Source organism: Lagenorhynchus albirostris, chromosome 8, assembly GCF_949774975.1.
Source record: "Lagenorhynchus albirostris chromosome 8, mLagAlb1.1, whole genome shotgun sequence".
Lineage (NCBI taxonomy): Eukaryota > Metazoa > Chordata > Mammalia > Artiodactyla > Delphinidae > Lagenorhynchus > Lagenorhynchus albirostris.
In genome coordinates, this window is record NC_083102.1 from 23,605,627 (window position 1) to 23,627,827 (window position 22,201).

General features: G+C 58.2%; 1 protein-coding gene across 1 annotated transcript in view; it reads right to left on the reverse strand.

Annotated features, from left to right (window-relative positions):
* Positions 1–800: 800 nt before the first annotated feature.
* The window catches only part of SND1 (staphylococcal nuclease and tudor domain containing 1), a 417,876-nt gene continuing 396,475 nt past the window's right edge, over positions 801–22,201 (reverse strand). Inside the window, exons 17-24 of the mRNA XM_060156765.1 lie at positions 14,853–15,041; positions 9,680–9,821; positions 6,243–6,366; positions 5,273–5,342; positions 4,128–4,241; positions 3,154–3,357; positions 1,514–1,558; positions 801–1,406 (exon numbers count right to left, since the gene is read on the reverse strand). Coding sequence (XP_060012748.1) covers positions 1,341–1,406; positions 1,514–1,558; positions 3,154–3,357; positions 4,128–4,241; positions 5,273–5,342; positions 6,243–6,366; positions 9,680–9,821; positions 14,853–15,041 — 954 coding nt within the window. The 3' untranslated portion in view covers positions 801–1,340. The remainder of the gene's footprint in view (positions 1,407–1,513; positions 1,559–3,153; positions 3,358–4,127; positions 4,242–5,272; positions 5,343–6,242; positions 6,367–9,679; positions 9,822–14,852; positions 15,042–22,201) is intronic.

The following is a 22,201-nucleotide window of genomic DNA, read 5'->3' on the forward strand; positions in this document are numbered from 1 at the left end:
ACGCGTACACCTGCTTTCGTGCCCTGAGAAGCACGCAGGCCCCTCACTGCACACACCACGGTGGCCGCTCTCAGGGCTCCCCCCTCAGGGGCTAGGAGTAGCCTGGGGTTTCTGAGCTCCGTGGCCAGCTCCACCTGGAGGACTTGGGGGACACCTTGTCAAGTCGAACAGACCCAGAGCTAACCTGGGGAGACGAGCTCTCCTCGGCCTGCTGCCCAGACCCCTCTCGGAGCCCCCATCCTCCAGCTCCATTCTCCAGTGGACACACGCTGGAGGGAGCTGGGCAGGGACCGGGGGCCACTGACCTTAACACATGCTGTGCCAGCCTATCTGGCATTAGCCTTTCCTTCTGCTACAGCAGGAAGAGGGGAATCCCCTCATCTCCCTCGGCAAGTCCCTTCTGGCCCCCTGTGGGGGCTCTGGTGGGTCCTGCCAGAGGACAGGCCCAGCAACTTCCCGCCTGGGCCTGGCGGGGCCGAGCCTGGCCTTTCCTGCATGGAGTGTCCTGGGCACTGCTTGCCGAGCTGCTAAGGTTCTTGAGGGCAGCCACGTGCAGATGAGTCAAAAGAGAAGATCCCCAGCCTTCTGCATGATGGCCATGGTGTCAGGTACGCCCACCAGGCCCCAGGAGTTGCTTGGAGCTCTGAAGGCCTGCCCTGCTTCCCACGACTGGCTATGTTTCTAGGGGGTGTGGCCAGGCATATGGACTAGACCTCAGGGGTCATTCAAGTGCCCAGGTCTCCTGCTGCCTGGGGCTGACGAAACCCTGGGCTCTGGCCTCCACCATGACCAATAAGGGCTGCAGACAGCATGTACTATTTTATTGGGCCTCAAAAGCTTTAAATACAGAAATGGGGAGGGCTGGCAAAGGGGCAGACGTGGACACGCTGGCATTTGAGAATGGACGTATCAGAGAAATCACATAATCAACAGCTGGACAGAGAGCTGGGGAAAAGGGGAGTCTGGGATAGAAGTGGGGTGCTAGCTGGCCTGGGCTGCCAGGATCATGCCCTCCACAGCACAAAGTCTTTCATGTTTCTTCCTGATCTGAGGACAAGTTTTAGAAAACAAACCCCTAAAGAGAAACAAAACCAGCTGGGAGAGACAGCGGCTGGCAGTGCCTGTCCTCGCAGAAGACAGTGGCCTGTCCCCTGAAAGCCTTGGGCTCCCCCACCCCCCGTCCCCGGCCCAGATGCCACCCTACAAGACATTCCCATACACTGAAGCAAAGCTGGACCCAATCTATGCCCCCCATTTGAGGTCTGGAGCTGAAAACCCCCTCCCGGCAGAGGAAGAGGTACTGGCGTGAGCGGTGATGGGGGCCAGACCCGATTCCCTCCTTAGCGGCTGTAGCCAAACTCATCTGCGTCATCGGCTCGGAAGTCTCCGTAGCGCCACAGGTTCAGCTGCGAGGAAACAGAAAATGGCTCTTCAGGGAGGTGGGACCTGCTGGGACCCAAACGGCCAAGCCCCTCTCTCAGCACCCTCGGGGGCTCCTGAGGCAAAAACTCACCCTGGCGCTCTTGGCCGACTCCTGGGCGTTCAGGTATTCTGTGATCTGGCGGGACAAGAGGACAAAGGGGTGGTCAGGGTGAGGCCCAGGTCACGTCACTCCCCTGCTCATCGGGTCCCTCCACGTAAAATCCAAGTGCAGAGTCACAGTCTCCTAGCTGTTTCTCGACTCTCCATGCTGGCTGTTTCACCCGTCTGAAACACGCTTCCCCTTCCTGTCCACCTGGCTACCTATCCTGCCCCTTCACGTCTGTGGTCAAGTATCGCCTTCTTAAGGAGGCCTCCAATGACCCCATTTAAAATCACCACCACTCCCTCCGACATACTCCTGAGACCCTTTCTTTACTTCTACTTTCCCTTTTTCCATTGCACTTATCGTCTAACATTTAATTTTGTTGACTTATTGTATTTATTTTCCTTTTTGTCTCCTCATGCTTGAATGTAGGCTCCATGGAATGTTGTCTCTTGTTCACTGAGATCTGTCGGTCCTCAGTAAACATTTACTGAAAGAACGAGTAAGTGAACGAACGAACACATTAGGTGTTTCTAGACACCAGCGACGTTGTGGGTAGCTTCATAGGGCGGACACTGGGAGCTCCAATTTTATAGGGAAACTTAAGCTAACTCCTAGGAGTGACCTAGGAAACTGGGGGGAAGACTAGGGTCAGGCCCCTCCTGTCCAGATGAGGCACAGAAGTGACTCACACTGAGGTCTTCTTCCAAATGAGTTAATCAACTTGCAGAACCAGAGCCATGGATCCACAAACCACCAATCATTATGCGGGGGAGAGAGGAAAGGCAAAAGACGGGGGAGAAGGGGAAGCAAGGCCACAGTGGAGAGAGAAGAACACTGGTTTCAACCCTGCCGCTCGTGTCCCTCCACTCAGGAGTGCGGGGGAGCTGGGCGCTGCAGAAGGGCACGAGCTTCCCACCGGCCTGGCCCGTCCCTCGAGGCTGGTGTGTCGTGGGGAGAGGCTGGGGGAAACTGGGATGAGAACGGGGCCGAGCGGGAGAGGCCTGGTCCTCGTGATCAACAAATGAGCAGTGCAAGGAGGTTTCCCAGGTGTCAGCCCCCGATCCTCGTGGCCCACCCTATCGAGCAGCTGGGCTGTCTGTGCTCTCCTCACGTCATGAATGGGAGACTCAGGCTTCCAAAGGCTGATCTCTAGGGCCAGATGTCTCAGGAGCGAGGGAGGTGGGGCTCAGGCCCGGCTCTAAGCCCTGCGCCCCTCCAAACAGGCTGGAGGGGTGTCGTGGCAGAGTGGCGCTGAGTGCTGGGAGCTGGTTATGGACTGGGAGAGGAGCAGGTGAGGACGGGAGACAGCACAACAGGCTGTGACCTTCTCCATGCCACCCCTGGCAGAGCTTCCTAGCCTGTCACCGGGGGTACGGGCAAAGGCAAACTTTCCGCTCCAGTTTGCAGCTGTGTTTTCAGCCGAACCAGCAGCCAATTAATTTGGGATGTAATTAGCTTTTAAAATTTTAAACCCCAACGAACCCAAATCCATTATCTTTCCCCAACAGGAGCAGCAAGACGGTGGGTGCCCCACTCCCCCTCTGGCTCCTGGTGCAGTCCCCTCCCAGTCCCCCCACTGACAGCGGTGGGAGGCACGAGGGACACCCCATATCCGCAGCACGTACCACCTTCTGGAACTGTTTCTCCTTGCGCACCTCCACCATGACCAATCCCTCCTTCACCAAGCCCAGCCCCACGTCCCCCTTGGAGTCGGCAAACTGCAAGGTGACGTGGGGACAGCCGGCGCTCAGGTGCTCCACGTTGAGCAGGCACTGCGTGTTCTGGATGTCCCGCACCACGCTGTCCACGGCGTCTGTTCGAGCATCCTCCTGCGGCAGGGACACAGCCCGGTCAGCGTGAGAGGCGAGCGCCAGCCACGAGCCGTGAGGGCCCAGGTCCTGTTCACGGACTTCAAGGACGTCTGCCCAGCACGTGCCGGCATCACCTCACTCCCGGCTTAGACCCCAGCGAGGGAGGAAACAGGCTCTGGACGTGGAGGGCCCCCTTTCCCACAGCCCCTCCCGACTACAACACGAAGAATAACCTCCCTGCCCAGGCAGACAGGGCCCGACATCTCCTGCTGCTGCCCGCAGGGCCCCCAACACCCGGCTGCGGTTGCTGGACCAGTCTTCGCCCAACGTGCCCTGGCCCACCAGGCCCCCCGTTTCTCAAGAGCCAGCTCAGAGGCTCTGACGCCACCGTCCCTCAACCTCCTTGGCCACACCTCTCTCCCCCGTGACTAACAGACCATCACCATTGTTTCTACTCCTCCCATCAGCCAGTGGGACCTCAGTGGAGGATTTCCGGCAGAGGTGTGACACGCTCAGAGCTGTTTGGGGGCAGTTACTTCTGGCGGCATCGTCTGAGCCTGGAAGGAGTGCTGGGAGACCACCGCAGCCGAGAGCCCAAGACGCTAGAGACAGTGGCCACTAACCAGGGACGCGCCGGGGGCTCAGCCCCGTGAGAGGGGGCCAGGGTGAGGGAGGGGTGGGATCCGGGACGGGGCTGGGTTTCTTCGTGCAGATACGTGCTGGGACTGCAGCAGTGTCTGAGCGTCATGGCACAGTCCCTGCTGGGGAAGGAAGGCGTGGAGACTCACGTCTTGGGGCACCTGGATGAAGGCGAAGGCATACTCCGTGGCTTGAGCTGGCAGCACGCGAGTGCTGAAGGCAGGTGGCAGGGTGCCCAAGCGGGAGGACGGCAGGATCTCTCTCTGCAGAGGACACACCAGGCCACAGCATCACACACTCGGAGCTCCCTTGCTCTCGGGGGACAACTCGCACGGCCAGGCCCCTAGGGATTCTAACTCAGCGCCTCCATCCCCCACCCCATCCCCCAGGGCTCATTTCCGAGTAGCCACATACACGGACCCGCCCAGTCCGCGAAGCCTGGGAGGTGGGAAGCTGGGCCTGGTGGTGGCACACCCGGTGGCTCCTACTGCATACCCAACCTGGTGCTCAACTCTCATCACTGTCTCCACTTTTCCCCAACACCTTTCCTCTGTGACATGGGCTCCATGACCCCTTTCCCACAGGCTGGGTGGGGGCCCTGGCTGGAAGAGCGCGCCAAGACGAGGGTCCAGGCAGCACCCCACCTGCTAGTGGTTCTGGCTCAGGTGTGTGGGGCAACCCCAGCCTGGCAAGACCCCTTCCTCTGTGTATTGCTGGGTGGTAAGGTGGGAGCGTGGCCCAGCCCTGGGCTTTCTATTAACGGCCCTTCCACACTAGTCCTCAGGAGCGGCGCGGCTCTGAACGACAGCGTTCTCTCCTGCTTACTGCTGGGAGGCTCCCAGGCCCAGCCCAAGGGACATTTCTCCCAGGGTTACCAGCCCCTTCCCAGCAAGCCTGGGTTTGGGATGTGCTGGGGATCAGCACACAAGGACCCAGCTGAGCACGTGGACCAGGGGCCTCCAGGGACCCACTCTTCAGAGACGTTGGGCAGAAGAGGAACCGGGGCTGGGGCTGGGGTCTGGACAGAGGACCACTCAGTGCTCGCAGGCCTCGGACCAGAGATGCCAGTTTTGCCCAGTCACTCAGGGGTCACGGGCCTGTTAGAGGAACGGCAGAGAGGCCCACACACTCACCATCCTGTCAGGGAGGGAGGGAGGGAGGGAGTCTAAAGCTCGGAGGGACCTTGGGGAGAGCAGATGGACTTGACCTAGGGGCCCAATGTGTGGAAGGGTCCCTGGCGGCACTGGGGGCCCCTGCCTTGCGTACTCGTCCACCTCCGGGCCCCCACACTCACGTTGCCGTAGTCGATGTAGAAGACGTGTACTTTGGCAGGAGACTCGACTTTCTCCACTCGGGCGCGGTACCTGCAATGGCATCGCGGGCAGAACTCAAGGGACAGCCCTGAGGAGGCTGGTCTCCCTGGAGCGCCAGCGATGGCAGGGCAGGGGCCACAGCATTTCCCTGCCCAGGTCTCAGAGTGAACACCCATGGGTGCCACAAAGGGCAGTTCTCGGACTCCACAGCTCGGGTGCTGTGGCCACCCTTTAATGGAATCAGAGCATAGCTGGGGGCAGAGGAGGGAGAGGGCAGCGTGTGGAGCAGATTCACGTGTCCTTGGGGCACAAAGCGACAAGACTAATGACTAGATTGATGCCTGCTGTTTAAACCCAGCACACTACCAGCAGCTGTAATTAGCCGGCGGATCTGCCTGGGAGGCCACAGCGGGGAACGCATCCACATCACCTCGTCACCCTGGGAAGGCCATGGGCCCCACGCTTGGTAGATCAGACATAAGTGACCTTCTCGCAGCCTGTGAGCGCTGCCGCTCATGTCCCAGGCAGCTGGGGTGGAGGGTGGCGGCCGGTCTGGGCTCACTGAGCACCAGCCTCCACCCTCACCCCACCCCCTAGCCCCGCCCTGACGTCACTTTTCCCACGTGGGCTGAGGGGGGTGTTGGAGAGCTCCAGCCAGCCAGGGCTCCCCCAAAGGAGTAGGCCAGGAGAGAGAAGGAGGGACCCTTCTTTATGCCAGAGGCTGACTGCAGAAAAACCACGGGTTAAAGCGCAGGCCGCAAACGGGCTGTGGGCCACAAAGAGGGCCGCTCCGGGGAGCAGCCGAGGTGAGGAACAAGCACCCGGTGGAAGCGGCCACTGCGGCAAATGCCTGAGGTCTGGCTAGTGGCTCTGCAGGCCTGGGCCCTGGCGACAGAACTGCTGCTGCTCCTACTTCAGACTCTTTGCCTTGCTCGGGTCCAGGCGGCCTACCATTCTCCGTCTACGAATTTGGCAATGCAGAATTCGCCCCGGCGGGGGGCATAGGAGCCCTCGACGGGAGGGTGGCTGGAGATGTCATTGCGCATGTTCTCCATCAGCTTCTCCAGCTGGGTGCCTGTGGGGAGGTACAGGGAGTGAGACCTGGGTGCCACGTGCCTTGGAGTATCATCTCTAGATGGGGCTGGGGAGTGGGCAGGATGTGGCATGCTGTAGGGTGCCCGTGGCACTGGCTTGCCCCCGTCCCACAGGGAAGTCCTCTTTGGTCCCTGGTCGAGGAGGTTTCACAGTATCTTGCGACACTTCAGGCCTTAGAGGCAGCCAGTCTCCCAGTCTCGGCTCTCCAATCTACTGGCCATGGCCAGAGACGCCCTAGGGAATGTTCCTGGGCTTTGGTTTAGGAGGTAGAGAAAATGAGTGGACACTAAGCAAGGCCAAGGCCAACCAGCCTTCTCCATTCCTACCAGGGCGGGCCCTGGCCTGGGCGACAGAGGCGGTGACGGACAGCAGCCACTCTCTGCAACGTCTCCTGGGGGCAAAAGTGGAGCTGAAGGATGGGCCCCATACGACCCTGGACAAGGAAGGGGCCTCAGAATCTGCGCCGGGCAAGGTGGGGAACAATTCTGGCAGCAGGGCCCGGTCTCAGTCTATTCAAATGTGGACACTCTGACCTGACGCGCCCCGTGAGACACATGCTGAACTGCACCTCCAAGTGCTGCCAGGCTGGGTTCCCACCCTCCCACGCCAACTCACTGCCCTCCTCATTTGGGGGGAGGGAGACCCCTTCCCTGCCTTGTCTTTCCCGAACCACTGCCCCTGGGTCATCGGTCCCTGCTGCTGGTCTGTTTTTCACTGGGTGTGGCAATCCCCAAGGTCTTCTCAGTGCCCTCCCCTGGCTCCTTCCTGCCACAGCCCCTCACCCCTACTCTGCTGAGCCCCCAGTGGCTTCTCCTCTGTGTCCCTCTGGGCCCGACTCAAGCTCTCAGCAGGCCCTTTGCTCCCCCTTCCCTCTCTGAGGCGAGGGCGGCTGGTGGTGGTGAAGGACTCGCCCCCCCATCCTCAGGGCCCCCGGCCACTCTGTTACAGGGGCCTGACACATGACGGCCGTTGGTACGCTTGTCACAGGGGGCCTTATCCATTCCCTGTCTGGTTTATGTTTCTGCCACTACACTGGGAGCTCCTTCGTGGCACAGACCATAGCTCACTCGGTTCTGCTTACTCTCAAGAGACCCAGTAAAGCCCCGGCTGTGCAGGGTGCCTGATGACTGCAGTGCTGAAGAGGGGCCCGCAGGCGTGTACCCTGTCCACACTCTCGGGTCCCGATGCCGGTGTTCACAGGACGGTTTCAGGGACTTTTCAGAAGGCGCTGCTCTCCCCCCGCCCGGCAATAAACCCTCCGTTCTCCTGCGCCTGCGTTCCTCGCCCAGACAGTAAAATTTCAGGGACTAAGAAGCTACCTCTACACAGACAAGGTCCTGCCATACTTGGTCTATTTTTATTATTACTATTATACTTTGCTCCAAGGCAACAGTTCTGCGAACAGGCAAAGCCCTCTGGGAAGTCCTTACACAGAGCCCGGTTGGTCATTTAGAGCCAATGGCAATGTGTTCATCATTTCACCAGATCCTTCCCGAAGGCAGGCTTTAATTAAGAGAAGGGAAACAGGGCCAGAGGATGTCCCTGCCTCCAAGAAGGGTAACAGGTTTCAGGAGAGGGAGGCTGTGTACGCTGAGGTTCATTTTCACGGATCTGATGGAAGGCAGGGTTTTCTCTGGAGCCTACACCTAGCCAGGTGGCGTGCCACACAGCACCTCACTCGCTCCTCCAATCTTCCAACAATACACGGTTTCCCCCAAGTTCTCCTTCTTTCCCTATTATCTGCCCTGGCTACCACTCAGTGCAGTCCTGGCTTCCGAGAGCAATCAGAGACAGGCAGGCAGGGCACAGAGCTGGCACGGGAAGCCTCTGAGATCACAGCCAGTAGGCGGGCAAAGGCCTTGAGCCCCCAAGCTCTGTCTCCTGGAGACTCCGGGGCCTGTTCTTACTCAAGGCAGGTCTACCCAGCAGGACCCAGAGGCCAGGTGGAGCCTGCCTGGGAGCCGGGGTGCCCTGGGCAGGGTCTTCTTTGAGTTCCCTTTCCCCAAGCTCTCCAAGGGCCATTCTCGCTGGCATCTGTGCTTAGGAATAGCTCTCCTTCCTACCTGGGCCACCACCCAGCCTGGAGGCCCCCTCCCGGCTTCAGTCCCAAGGCAATGGCTGGGCCCCCTCTCACCAGGACTACAGCTGGCCACAAGAGAACTGAATCCTTCGGGCTCATCATTTCCATCTCCGCCCCTGCCTGGCTTTGCTCCCCTCCCAAGTACAGCCAGCCCAGGGCTCGAGATGGTCAGTCTTTCCTGGTGAAATGACATTGCCACAAAAGCAGGTACCTGCCTGGGAAATATCATTAGAGGGGAGGCGGCTGAGGAGAGGCTGTTGACAATCTGGAGTGGGCCTGGAGGTGAGGCCGGGGAGGGTGGGCAGAGCCGCACCCTGCCACCTACGGGGCTGCGTCCAGTGTCACCGACACCTTCAGCCCCCTCCGCCCTGTACGGATCTGGCTCTGTGGACTGAGAGCTGGCTCTGAGAGCTTTTTCCTCTGACCTCAACTAAAACGTTTCCCTGCAGAGGGTGGCAATGAGAGGAGGGAGGTCAGGATGGCGAGAGTGAAGGGAGTAAAGGTGGGAAGCTGGGCTGGAGGGGCCCCAGCGCAGCTGCTGTGAGAGCTGCTCTACTGCCCTCTCTCCTCCAGAAGCCTGAGGTCTCTGCTGAGGGGACCCTGGCCACGGTGCGCTGCGCTTGAGGGTAGGAGGAAGGAAGAGGGTGGAGAGGGAGGGTCCTTCAGAAAGACTTTCTGGGGATGACTTCCCCTAGAGCACCCCCAGTTACCGTGGCAACTGGCTACCACTCAGGGCTGTGGCAACCTCTGGAGAAGGAGAAACCCCAGCAGAGACGAGCCCAGGCTCCCCCTCCTCCCCTCCCAAGGAAGCTGAGGGGGAGAGGCACTGAGCTGAGCCAGCTTGTGCTTCCTGACCACACAGAGACAATCTGTCCGTTGCTTCCTGATACACGTTGAGGGCTACAAATCCTCCTGCACAGCCCTGCCAGGGGTGTCTGGGACTAAAACAATTACCTGAGAGTCTCCGAGCACCACCCAGACAAAACTGGTTACCTCACCAGTCCTCAGAGGACCTATTCAGCCTCGCCCGCTCCCAGGCTCACTTGCAGCTGATAAAACGACCTCGGGCCCGGGAGGTGGGCAGCAGCCGCAGGCTATTTTGGGGAGGCCCCCGGAAGCCCTGGGCTGTGTCCCTCCCTCCCACTCAACAGAGGGGCCCCGAGACGGGCCAGATCATGGCAGCAGCCGTGAGGGGCCGCGCCTGTGCGCTCACCCGTCTCCACATCCTGCACGTAGAAGTGCAGGTCGTCGGTGATCTCGGTCACAAACACTGGCTTGTAGCTGGCCGAGCGCTCCTTCTCCTCCAGCACGGGTGCCACCTCCTCCACGGGCTGCTCCTCATAGCGGGCCCAGACCTGCGTGTGCCGTCAGCACAGGGGAGGAGGGCACGAGGAAGTGAAGTCAGAAAGGGTGCCAGGAAAGGGGCTCTGGGCAGGGGGCATCACTGCCCCGGGAAGTGAGTGTGGAGGTGATGTCACCACAGGACGAGCCCCTGGAACCCTCCTACCCCTGGGTGGGGATGGGGAGAGCACTTCCCATCCAGCGGCTCTGACAGGCATCAGAAGCAACTGGGGAGCTTATTGAAAACGTAGGTGCCTGGGTCTCACCCCAGCCTGCCAAATCAGGATGTGCTCTCAGGGTCCCAGGGAAAAGGAATCAAAAGCAAAGTCTCCCCAGCAATTCCCATTCCCACGCATACCAGCGTGTGAGAACCTGGGTCCCCATCTCCCTCCCTCACACCACCCTGTGGGGGTCACTCTGAACTCTCCAGGCCCTCCCACTGTCACAGGGCCACAGGCGCTCCCGAGACTCTCCAAGTGACAGCCCTGGGCCGCGGAGGCGAGGGCTGCCACTGGGCGAGCATGCCTCGGTTCTCACCTCCAGCAGGCTGCTCTGATCCCGGCTCAGAAGCTGGGCCACACCCCTCCACCCTTCCCTCTCCCTCCCTCCCCTAGCCCTGCACTGTCAGGGCTGTAGCGGCTCAGAAGCTGATTCGGGGTGACAGCACGTCAAATCCAATCCTGCGGCCAGGAGATTATCCCAGTAGTGAGGCCTGTCATAGCAGGGGAGGGAGGTGGCTCTCCATCTGAGTGCTGGAAAGGGGGTGGGGGAGTACGGGGGACTGGACCACACACAGGGTCCCACAGACACACACACAGGAATGAGTGGGGTGGTGATAAAACATTAGCCCAAACCTTACATGCTTACTAGGTACCACACTAAACGTTATCCAGGTACTGGCTCATTTAATCCTCACGACAACCGTTTGAAAAGGTATAAACGTTACCCCTGTTTTTACAAATGAAGAAACTGAGGCACACAGGCTTGCAAGATGTAGCAGAACCAGGATTTGAACACAGGCGGCCTGGCCCTAGAGCTCTTCAAGGGGAATTTTGGCAGTGACTGGGCCTCTGGACACAAAAGATAGTACTGAGCAATGGGGAAACTTGTAGGTGGGGAGATGTGGACTCTGGTCTTTTCATTTTGCCCTTTACTTTGCTGTGTGACTTTTGTCAAGTCACATGCCTTCTCTGAGTCGCCTTTTCTTCCCTTGCAAGAGGTGGCAGGGTATGACCACATGATCACGCAGCTAACACGCGGACTCCTGGGGGGCATCAGGAAGCAGCTGAAGGGCAGGAAGGCTGGAATTACTGAACCACTTTGGGCCACACCCGCAGAGGCCATGCTCCTGCCTTTAATGTGGCACGAGTGTGTGTCCTTCCATAGGAGAGGCAAGGGCCCCGAGAAATGGAACGAGCAACAGGGACTTTCTGAGCCCGGGCGAGGCTGCCAGAGGGTGGCGGAGAGGGATGGGAGAGACATCAGCTGGGCCCAAACTTCTGCCCCCTCCCCAGCAGTGGCCCTCCTGACCCGGCAGTCTGTCCTCTGCCCCCTTTTCCCACCACACCACCCTCCAATCTGTCTGCACTCAGTGCCCCTACCCGCTCCAGACCAAGTCAGCAGCCGTCCCCTCTCCCATCGTGCTCCCTCCTTTCCCAGCACACAGCGGGTTGGAGAGGCAGGGCCCGTGTACTGCCTCCTGAGTGGGCCCCCATCCTAACCCCACCCGGCTTCTTCTTCCGTGTGGATGAATTGGGAACAGACTGACAGGCTGAGAGCAGAAACTGCTAACGACTCCTCAAGTAAAGGTGCCTCAGGCGACAGCATCAGGTTTCCTCCTGGGAGAGAGGAGGCGGAGCATCTTCCCCGGCAGGTGCAGGGTGGGCAGCGGGCTAGAGGTCACAGATGATGCAAACAAAGCCTCGGGTTGGCCCTCAGGCCCCTCTCCTACAAGGAGGCAGCAACGGGCCAGTCCTGTCGGTGTCCCACAGCTCCGGGGGCAGCAGGAGGGGAGCACAGGGGTGTATACTGCTGCCTCCTCCTCAGATGGAGGAGCTCCACTTGTAAGACAGGACGGGCTTGGCCCTTCAGTCGTGGAGCCGTGCGGGGTCCCTGCCCAAGCTGGTCAGTGTGGCTTCCTGGTGGGAAGCAGTCAGTCAACTGGATGGGCTTGGCCACCCAGGTCCCCACCCTGTTTGCCCACACTGGCTTCTGTTGCCCCCTGCAGAACCTGGGCAGGGAGGGGACAGACACATCAGCAAGACACCCTCTGTGACCCCTCCATGGCCCTGGCTACAGACACAAGTGGGCAGTGGGCAAGGGAAGCCCCTCCCTCCTCTGCTACACGCTGCTCCGTCGCGCCATTTCCTGTCCTGCTCAGATCGCTTTTGCATTCCGGGGCCAGGTCAGGAGTAGAGGCTGTCTCCCCTCCTGTCCTCACCCTGCCCCTGGCCCTCCCTCCTCCCCGGGGAGCCCTGGGTGCACCTCCTGGCAAACGATGGGCAGTGTGGACCGAGGCTCCACTGGCTGCAGCCTTTCCTTTCTAAATCCTATTTAGTATCGCTGCTCAGGAGGCTCCGGAGGTGGGGCTGGCATGGGGCCAGTGGGGTGGAGGCCTTCAAGCCCGCGTCGGGGAAGCCAAGCTCAGTAAAGGCCAACCAATGGCCAACAGAGCCCTGTCAAGGGCCCTGCTGGGGCACAAAGGGGGAGGGGCGATGGGGGAACAGTCCAGACAGCTGCCATCTGCGGCTCCCTCTTTGGTCCTCAGACCTGCCCAGGATCCCTAAAGGAGGCGGAGAGGGGAGCCCTGCATCAGCCTCCTACAGAGGAAGGGGAGGGCCTGACTAGCCTCTTCATGAGGAGAGGCGTCTGCAAGGCACAGGGAGGAATTAGGCCTGGCAGGGAGGCAGCTAAATTCTCAGGGCTGGGAATACAGCACTGCGGGGTTTCCCCAGACAGACCTGCTCAGAGATGTACACGCACATAATCACACCCACCTAAGACTTCTGCTTGCTCCTCGTCTCACAAAATCTCTCCGTATTACTTTCCTCAGTCAGCTCATAGGTACCACGATGATCTTTTAACCCCAGATGTGCCTGTCTCTCAACAGCTAAGGCAGCTCTCGTGGGGTCACCAGTGGGGCAAGGCTGGGGATCCTGGGGACACCTCAGATATACAGTTTACTGTCCCCCAGAGGACCACCAACTTCTCTGAGTGCAGCTAACTGTGAGGGCCGCTGCAAGGCTCTGCCCACACTATTCCTGGGTCCCGGCCCCACCAGGATAAGGCAAGTCATGTGAGGTCACCCCGGGATCCTCGAAGAGGCTGAGATGTGCGGGAGAGGGACCGAGGAGGCAGGCAGGCCCCCACCCTGAGGGTGGTGCGCCGCATTTTAATTGGACCGGAATAAAACCATGCAGCCTGAGTAAGTAATTAATCCCTAGCAATTACTCCTCAGCACCATCACGTGGCACCCGCGAAATGACGACTTGGGTTCTTTCAGACAAATCCACTGCGTAGTAAACAGCGATGCCCAGTTCAGCACCTAAGCAAGGGACCACCCTCCATCTTTGGCCAGATTCCCTTCTCTGTCCTCTCCCCTCTCAGAGGGGAGAAGATCACTCAGATCTGAAGAGACAGCTTCTCAGCTCAGGTGCTGAGTAGCCAAGGAGCAGGGCCGGGGGGCAAAGATGCTTTCAGAATCTGGGCCTTAGAGGCCGGTGCTCGCCACACGGACACCCAGCTGCTAACTCGTTCAGCCTTTGCACGTGAGGCCCAGCACCACGTCTCCTCCATTTCCACGCGGCGAGCAGAGGACATGGAGGTGGCAGTCTTAAGTTCAGCTGCCACAAACAGGAACTCCAAGAGGAGGCTCCTCTGCTGGAGCCAAGGCTGTCTGCCTCCCCATCAGTCTAGGCAGAGGCTTTAATGTGAGCAGAACTGGAACAAGGAAGGGTGGAAATCTCCTTGGGGGCCCCATGGTGGCCTGCTCACTCCTCCAAGGCATGGACAGTCCCTGTCACCTGTCTTAGCTTTTGGGGCCACCTCTCCCCAGGGTCCTTCAGCCTCCAGTAGGATCGGTCACCTGCCCTAATCTCTAGGGGATGGGAATAAGACATACACAGAGATCCAAGAAGGGGTCCCGGACCGGGCCCCTGGGGGAAGTGATGTGTCCTCTCTCAGAGGACAGGTGGGAAGAGCCGGAGTGGGGGCGAGGCCGAGGGGCCTTCCGGGCCCCAAAGCCCCGACTCCCTGTGGCAGGTGTCTGGGTCTCGGCTCTGAGAGGCGAGTTGTAAGCCAGATGGCTGCCCCATGGGGAAAGAAACGTTTATTCCTGGAACAAATTTATGGCTCAGCATGGCCGTCCCATGAAATCCTCCTCAAACTCAGAGAAGCCCTGACACATTGGTGGCCAGCTGATTTATCCCCATTATCGGTGCTGGGCTGTAAGTCAGTGGCGACAGGCTGGGGGCGGGGGGTGCCGAGCCCGGCTCCCATCACCCAAACCACTGGGTTCTCTAATCGTCCATTTGTTTCCAAAAGCTGCTTTGTGACCCGCCCTCCTTGTCTCCTCAATGCAGTGTCTGCAGAGACTGATGGGCTGTAAATCTGGGTCCTAACAGCTTTATGCATCTCCTGGGGCAGCTTCCAAAATGGGCTTCCCTGCAGGGCAACGTGAAGGAAACTCAGACGTGGGCTGCAGGCCAACGGCCTCTCTGAGAGCACCGGAGGGCAGGGTGCAGGAGGGAAGGCTTCTCGGTCTCCTGCGGCCCAGGGGCTCCAAGGTCACCTTCCAGGCAGCTTCCTGCTCCAGGGCCACCAGAGCTGGCCCAACAGGGAGTGCTCAGAGCGGGTCCGGGGCCATCTCAGCGTGCGGTTCCTGACATGGGGTCTGAGACCAACGCCAACCGGGGTCACTCAGTTGAGGGGTGACAGAACCGCTTCTGTCTGTCGTATGGAGACAGCGGTGCTGGTGCATGGGGGTGGAGGGGAGGGTGAGAGAGGCAGCCGCCTCCTCCCCGGCCAGGCCCAATTCCACAGCCTACCTTCTCTTTCTTCTGCTTGGCGGCCTCCTCGGCAGACAGCAGGGACTTGTAGTAGGAGCTGCGCTCAGCGGTGAAGTGGACCTTGGAGAGCGCGTGCTCCACCAGCAGGACGGACAGGTTGGCGCTGTCAATGTGCAGCCAGCCGATGAAGTTGCCAGCCTTGTCCATGCCCTCCACCTCCACCTCCACCTGGGGAGCAGAGACAGGGAGCATCAGCCTGCAGCAGGGGCCCAGGGTGGGCAGCGGAGGAGAGCGGCCCTGGGCCACTGCCACCACCATCACTCCATGGGACAGGAGTAGCTGCAAGGATGAGTCAAGCAGAGTAGGAGCTTGTGGGAGGCTCTTAGAACACTTCACTTGAGTGCTGTGAGCTGGTCTATACTTTTCAGCCTCTTGCAGCCCAGAACCATTGTTGACAGATACATCACGGACAAAGCAACTTCAAAACTCCCCTCTCTTCTCAAATCCCCTCCCCTTGCTCTTGGCAGAGAGCTACTAGGGTAAACTTCACTCTCCTTAGCTTAAGCAAGGGTGTGTGTGTGTGTGTGTGTGTGTGTGTGTGTGTGTGTGTGTGTGTGTGTGTGTGTGTGTGTGTGTGTGTGTGTGTGTGTGTGTGTGTGTGTGTGTGTGTGTGTGTGTGTGTGTGTGTGTGTGTGTGTGTGTGTGTGTGCGTGCGCACAAGCATGTAGATAAAGGTCAGGGGTGAGACAGGCAGCGGCCATAGCTGTGGGGACATCCCACTCTTCTTCAGCACCCACTGAACCCCAGCTCTGCCCTGAAGACAGGCCCTGGGGGAGTAAGGCAATCCCCGAGGACAGGGGAACTGTGTTCTTCCCGGAAGAGCTGAATGAAGTAATGCTTAATGAAGGTAATGAAAGAGGTGGGATGAAAGCCAGGTGAGGAGAGGAGGGAAGGGGACAGGTGAGCAGAGAGATGTGGGCAGGAAGTACACTACCACATGGGGGCGGGGCGGCTCGGGGGTGATTCCAGCAGGAAGTTATCCCTAAAAATGCGTAACTGGAAGGGTGTGCTCACCACCATCAGCCCAGACCTCGGGGCGGAGTGCTAAGGCTGATCCCCAGACCCTGCAGGATCCCTGCAGAGCCCAAGGGCTCCCGGGCCTCCACCCCTGAGGACTTCCCCAAGACCCAGGACCCCAGACCCGGCATGGACTCTGCTCCCGCCTCACGAAGGCAATGGCCCACGAGGAATTCCTTCTTTGATCCTCTCCCAACCTCTTTCTTCTCCTGCTAAAGGGGCCTGTAAAAGCCTTTGCTGACAAACGTTAAAACTTGTATTAATTTAAACGGCTTCAAGCTCGATTAAGCAATAAAATGAATGTCTAAATACCTGGGAATTCTCTGAAGCCTGGGCTGGAGCCAGTGGCAGAAGCCAAGGGCAGAGGGCTAGGTTCGAGGGGCGAGGGGGGAGGAGAGCAGCCCGCCCACCTGGCGGAGTCCTGACTCAGCAGGGAGAGACGCTGGACACGACTCCCTATAAGCAGACAGAGGCGGCTTGGGCGGCGGAGGGAAGGCAGTGGGGGTGGGACCCTGACTTCTTCCTACTCTTGAACACCCTTCTTCCTACTTGAGGCCCCCCCGTTACCCCTTCAGGTGGAACGCAAGTTCAACGACACCTGAAGCGGGGGTGTGGCACAGAAGGGAATACGCAGAGTTTATGAGAGCTAGAAGAAAAGAGATGTCTTACCCATCCAGTCCAACTTGATTTTGTTGGCAGGGAAACTGATGCACAGACAAGGGAAGTGGAGCTCGCCAGGGTCAGAGCTGAGAGCAGAAGCCAGGCTGCCCTGGTGCCTTCTTTCCCTACCGCCCGCTTGACTTGGGAGCAGAAAAGACCCTCCCCTCCTCTTCCCCCGCAGCCTCTGTCTCAGGAGCAGTCCTTCGTTCCTCCAGGCACACCTCTGATGCCCCTTCTTCGCTTGCCACTGGGTTGAGGCCGGCTCCCTCCACCACCCTGCACTTCCCTGCTACAGCCGGGGCGGGCAGAAGTGTTGGGCTCTGCTGGGCTGGGTCTACCCCACGCGGGCCTCACACCGCTGAGGGCTGGAGCAGGGAGAACCAGCGTCCAGCACCTGGAGGTGGCAAAACGTGTCTCTCCTTTCTCGAATTCTGGCCATCAATTTACTGGAGGACCTGCATTTGCGGGAGAGGTCAGGTGGGCAAAATGGTACTTGATAAAAAGCAGGGGCCCCAAGAGCTCATCAGCCAGTAAGCCACCTGAATTCACTTGAGGTGAGTGACAGACTCCCTGAGGAGCCCTTTGCCACCTTTTAAATGCCCGGGGCGCTGAAGCACTGGGCGCCCCTACAGTGGGAGGGCTAAGGATGGAGGAAGAGGCTGCCAGGCTTGCCGTGGTCAGACAAGAACAGGGATGGGCAGATGATACATGAGAAGACCATCTCCTGCATTTGCCGAGCTTTACCACATGTGCTAAGGCCAAGCAGCAGCAGGTCCCAGGAGAATTCTGGGAAGAGCAGAGGGCTGCCTGCCTCGTGCCTGGGGGCTCACGAGACAACGGGTAGAGTACGGGGTGCTGACGCAGGCTCCCACCACCAAACCACTGGGCTCCTCTGCATTTGGGGGCTCAGGACACACCTGCTCACGACCAGCTGAAAGCAAATCAAACTGGAACAGTTCCTGGACCGACACTGAGCCCAGGCCCATGCCAGCACCCCCATTCCTGACCTCTTGTCTTCCATGTGCTCACTGCCAGGTGTCCTTTTCCTAGAACTGAGGATGGCTGCCCTGCTGGAGCACAAGGCCTCCCTCCAGCCCGAGGGCTTGCGGTAGGCTGGTGTGACAAGAAGCCTGATGGCCTCTCTTGGCACCAGATTCCTGGGATGGAGGCAAGAACCTCAGAGAGATGATTTGCAGAGGCAACTGGCCAGGTACAACCCTTCTCTCCTATAAGGTGCCCACGCTCAGATCCCACTCTACAAGGCCAATGTCGAATTCACATCTCACCCTGAGGCCACAAACCAGATGCCAGCCTCTCAAGGCTCCCACTAGAGGGCGACCCCGGCGACCAGCAGCCACACCTGGGCCCAGACTGCTGGGGAGCAGCCAGGCTCTCCTGGCAGGTGAGCTCTGGCTTTACACTTACCCGGCCGCTCCCTTCCTGCAATCGATCTGTTAACTTGGGCTTGACAAGCCCCTGGGCCCAGCCAGCTGCAGAGGAAAGAAATCTCTGGCCTTGGGCACTGTGCTGCCACCCAATCCATCCTGGGTGTAGAGGGAGGTAAAGCTGTCGCCCCTGGGTCTCTGCTTCCCCTTTTATTACAGCTGCTGCCACCACAGTAATTTCTCAATCAAACAACTGGGCTCAGGGGAAGCTGGGGTGGGCTTAGTGGAGGGATAGGGCTGGGCCAGTGTTCCCGCTGCTCCTGAGACGCTTGGCTTCCGCGGCCTCTCTGCCCTCACCCTGTGCTGTGTCTAGCCTTCTGGCCACGCCCCAGCCTGGATGGGCACAGGGGTTCAGTTTGAAGATCAAAGTCTTGACTCTTTAGCTCTGGGGAAGTTGCATGGGAACCAAGCAGAGGGTTCAGCAGGGCGCTCCCAGGTGGGTATATGTGTTCATCCTTCATCATGTCTCTCTTTCATACTGACTGCTAGGAATCTGTGACTTGACTATAACATTATGTGGGTCCATATCTGTAAAGGCTCTGTTTCTGTGTTCAACGTTAAGACTCAGCCTCAAGACTCAAATTTCTGATATTTTCTCCTAATTAAAAAAAATATATATACATATACACACGCATAGGCTTATATACAGTTATCTGGGGTACTTATCTCTATAAAGTCACCATGAACAAGGAATTAGGGAATCCTGAACCACTGTCCCCAGGGGAAACACAGGGTTAGGTTCCTACAAGACTCTAGTCCCATTTTTATCAACTTATCAAAACATAACCTTCTTCTATGAGTGTTTCTGTTTAAAGACACTGCATTTAATACATATTGATGATTCATTAACACTGAACTCACAGCCAACAGCACTGTAACTCATGCCTGAATAAAGCTTATCTAACACATGGATTTTCTCCTCAAGGCGCATCACAGCCTCTTGTACTCAGGAACACTAGACAGCACTTCAGCGCCATGCTTGGAGGCCATTTTTAACTACAACAAAAAGTGCAAAAACCGGAAAACCGTGGCACTAAATAGACCACGAGGAGGGCACTTGTTTGCAGAATGATAGCTGAAACAAGAAGGCAGAGCCACTGCCTGTGCAGCCTTAGCTGGGAATGTGCGTGTCTACAAATGATCCAAAAAGCACCAGGAGTACTGACTGAGGTTACAAATAAATTTTAGTAATTAAGTGAATTCGCAAATATGGACTCACGTGTAATGAGGATTGACTATATACAGATACACAGACAGCAATTTCCTACAAGCTGCCTTGAACTGTAGACAGGAGTTAGGGGAGGCTCATTCTTGTCAAACACACAAGAAACCTCTTCTGGTTTCTTTCTGCTACCGCAGCATTAATGAGATAACCATTCATGGAGTGTGGTGTAGAGTGCGAAGCGGTATACAGCATGGCTACCTGTCTCTCTGGCATCTTGGAATGTTCCAGGAAGAGATCTGGACTCACCGTCTTCCTTGGGAGGCCTCCTACAGCGGCATGTGACCTCAGGTAGGTCAGGCCTTGGGTGACTACTACAGGCTGCCAGAACACTTCATAAGCATGTGGGCATTTGGTGTGTACACAGGTGGGCTGATAATGGCCTTGAGGGGACCACAGGGTATGTGTACATGTGGACACAAGCAATGTCAGCAAGGGACAGATGATGGCTCTTCTCCTCACTGCCCCTCCTCAACTCTCATACAGAAGCCGAATGCCGAGACCTAGCAACACACGGAGCTGGGGGGAGGAGACTGCCTCCGGAGAGACTGTGAGAAGGGGTGGTGCCACGTGGAGGAGGCGGCTTGGTGATAACTCTGGTTAAGACAGAGCAAGAGGGCTTCCCTGGTGGCGCAGTGGTTGAGAGTCCACCTGCCGATGCAGGGGACACGGGTTCGTGCCCCGGTCCGGGAAGATCCCACGTGCCGTGGAGCGGCTGGGCCCGTGAGCCATGGCCGCTGAGCCTGCACGTCTGGAGCCTGTGCTCCGCAGCAGGAGAGGCCACAACAGTGAGAGGTCCGCGTACCGCAAAAAAAAAAAAAAAAAAAAAGACAGAGCAAGAGCCTAGATGTCCAAAGGTCACACCTGATCCTCAGGCACTGAAGGACACCGAGGTGCTGCCTCACTGTGCACCCCTGCTGGTCTGGTCACCTGCCAACATCTCTTTTCCTGTGCTCTTGATACTGGCAGAGTGGGTGGGGATTTTGTGGTTCTGAACTAGGCCCCGTGAGGTGAGCTCTTCCAGCTTCCACACCACCCTCCTGTGAAGGCTTCCCTAAACCTCAGCCTGCAGTGAACTGAACACCTGGCCTGAACATCTATGGGCTTACTCTCCCTTTGACACGTAGGGGCCAATGTACAGCACAGAGGTTAAGAGCACCAACTCTGGAGCCAAACAAATCCCCCCACCACCTGCATGAGCTCTGGTGAATCAGTTACCTTGGAACTGCAATGGTACCTGCCTCAAAGGATCTGTTTTGACGATAAATGAACTAATGTAAGTATGCTAAACACTTAGAAGAGTGCTTGACACACAAATGCTGCTTCTTCTTCCTCATCAATTATTTACTTCTGGGGAAGGGCAGTTATTTCATTTCAAAATGTCTTTATTCTCCACCTAGACTGTCAGCTCCAAGGCAAGTGAAGCCTGTTCTCTGAATCTGCTCCAGAGCTGGGTGTACTGACTGGGCCATGAGGTGGTAGAAAGAGCATGAATCTTGCAGTCAGACAGACCTGGGTTCAAATCCTAAATCTAGCCGTGAAGTTTTGGTGACGTAAAACTGCTTCCTCTTCCTTCAACTAAGGGCCAGCTGACAGCAGCCAGGCTGGTTACAACCGGCAGCAGCCCTGTGTGGCTAAGCTCAATTCCCTTGGTTCTTAACACCCAGAGTGGGAGCTGAGGGAAGTTCAGGCTGACGGGAAAACCTAATGAGTGACTGTCCCCAAACCCAGCTGAACAAACAGATGCCTTTCTAATCAGTGGAGGGGGGAGGGATCCTTCTCCACCACAGGGCCGATGGGGGATGTGGCCCAGCCAGCCATGCCCAGAGGGGGAGCAGCTAGCCCCACTGGGCCCGGGCTGCCTGCGGGGCCGGGGCAGCCAGCAGGCCCTGCTGCCTCACAGCGGGACACGTCCTCCTGATCCCAAGCACATTAAGGTGCCACTAATGAAACTGTTCTGGCTTATTTACCAAATTAATACAAATGGCACAGGCTGTTAATTTGCACATCTCCTAATTACTGAGGAAGCACTCCCGTCCCAGGCAGCACACACACCTCAGTGCCCACCCCAACAGGCTGTGGTCTCACCCTCAGCTGCGGGTACGCAGGGAAGGGCAGGACGGGAGGAGGAGAGAGGAGACCCTGAGCAGTTCCCGCCCTCCACGGCTGGAAGCAACCCGGGGAGGGAAGGTGGCAGTGGCCCTGAACGTTTTGTTTCCCACAGCCCTCTTCTCAGCGGCTGGAGCGTCCTGGTCTCCCCCCGCCCAACCCCATCCCCGCGCCCCGCCACTGGTCCCCTTCTGGATTCTGTCCAGCTTCTTAACACAGTAACTACTTCGATCAAACAGGCGATGGGGGCGGAGTCATTCTTCCACTCCAGGCAGTGAGGCACAGGCTGCCGGGGTGCAATGCCGGGCCAGCCAGGCGAGGGGGTGTGCAGGAAGCAGGAGAAACAAAAGGCAGACCGGGGCTGATGTTCTTACAGAGCCAGACAGGGGCTGATGTTCTTACAGAGCCGACGACGCTAACCTCTCCTGGCCCCCCAGCCAATCAGCCTTCTGAAAGAGTACTGTGTGCTGGAGAAGAAGACCAGATAGCTCAGCTGTAAGACCACAGAGGAAATTTCAACCACCTTGCGGGGTTCATTCAGCTGTCCCTCTCCTGCTCCAGGAGCCAAGCTGGATGCCCAGGGCTCTAAGTCTCGGGCAAAGCTGGAAACACGCAGGTCCCCTCCTGTAGCCTTCTTCATGGTGGGGTCGGGGGGAAGTGAGCTGGAGGCCGCCTCCACGGAAAGGCCAACCTAACTGAGGCAGCCAGGGGCACTTAGGGCGACGGAATTTAAAAATATTGGACCAGGTAGGACATACAGCAGGGGGCGTTACGCTCCACGTGGTGACTCAGGGCAGCCAAAGGAGGCACAGCACAGAGGGGATTTTTGGCAATGCGGGAGGGTGGGGAGTCTCCCCTCCCATATAACCCACCTT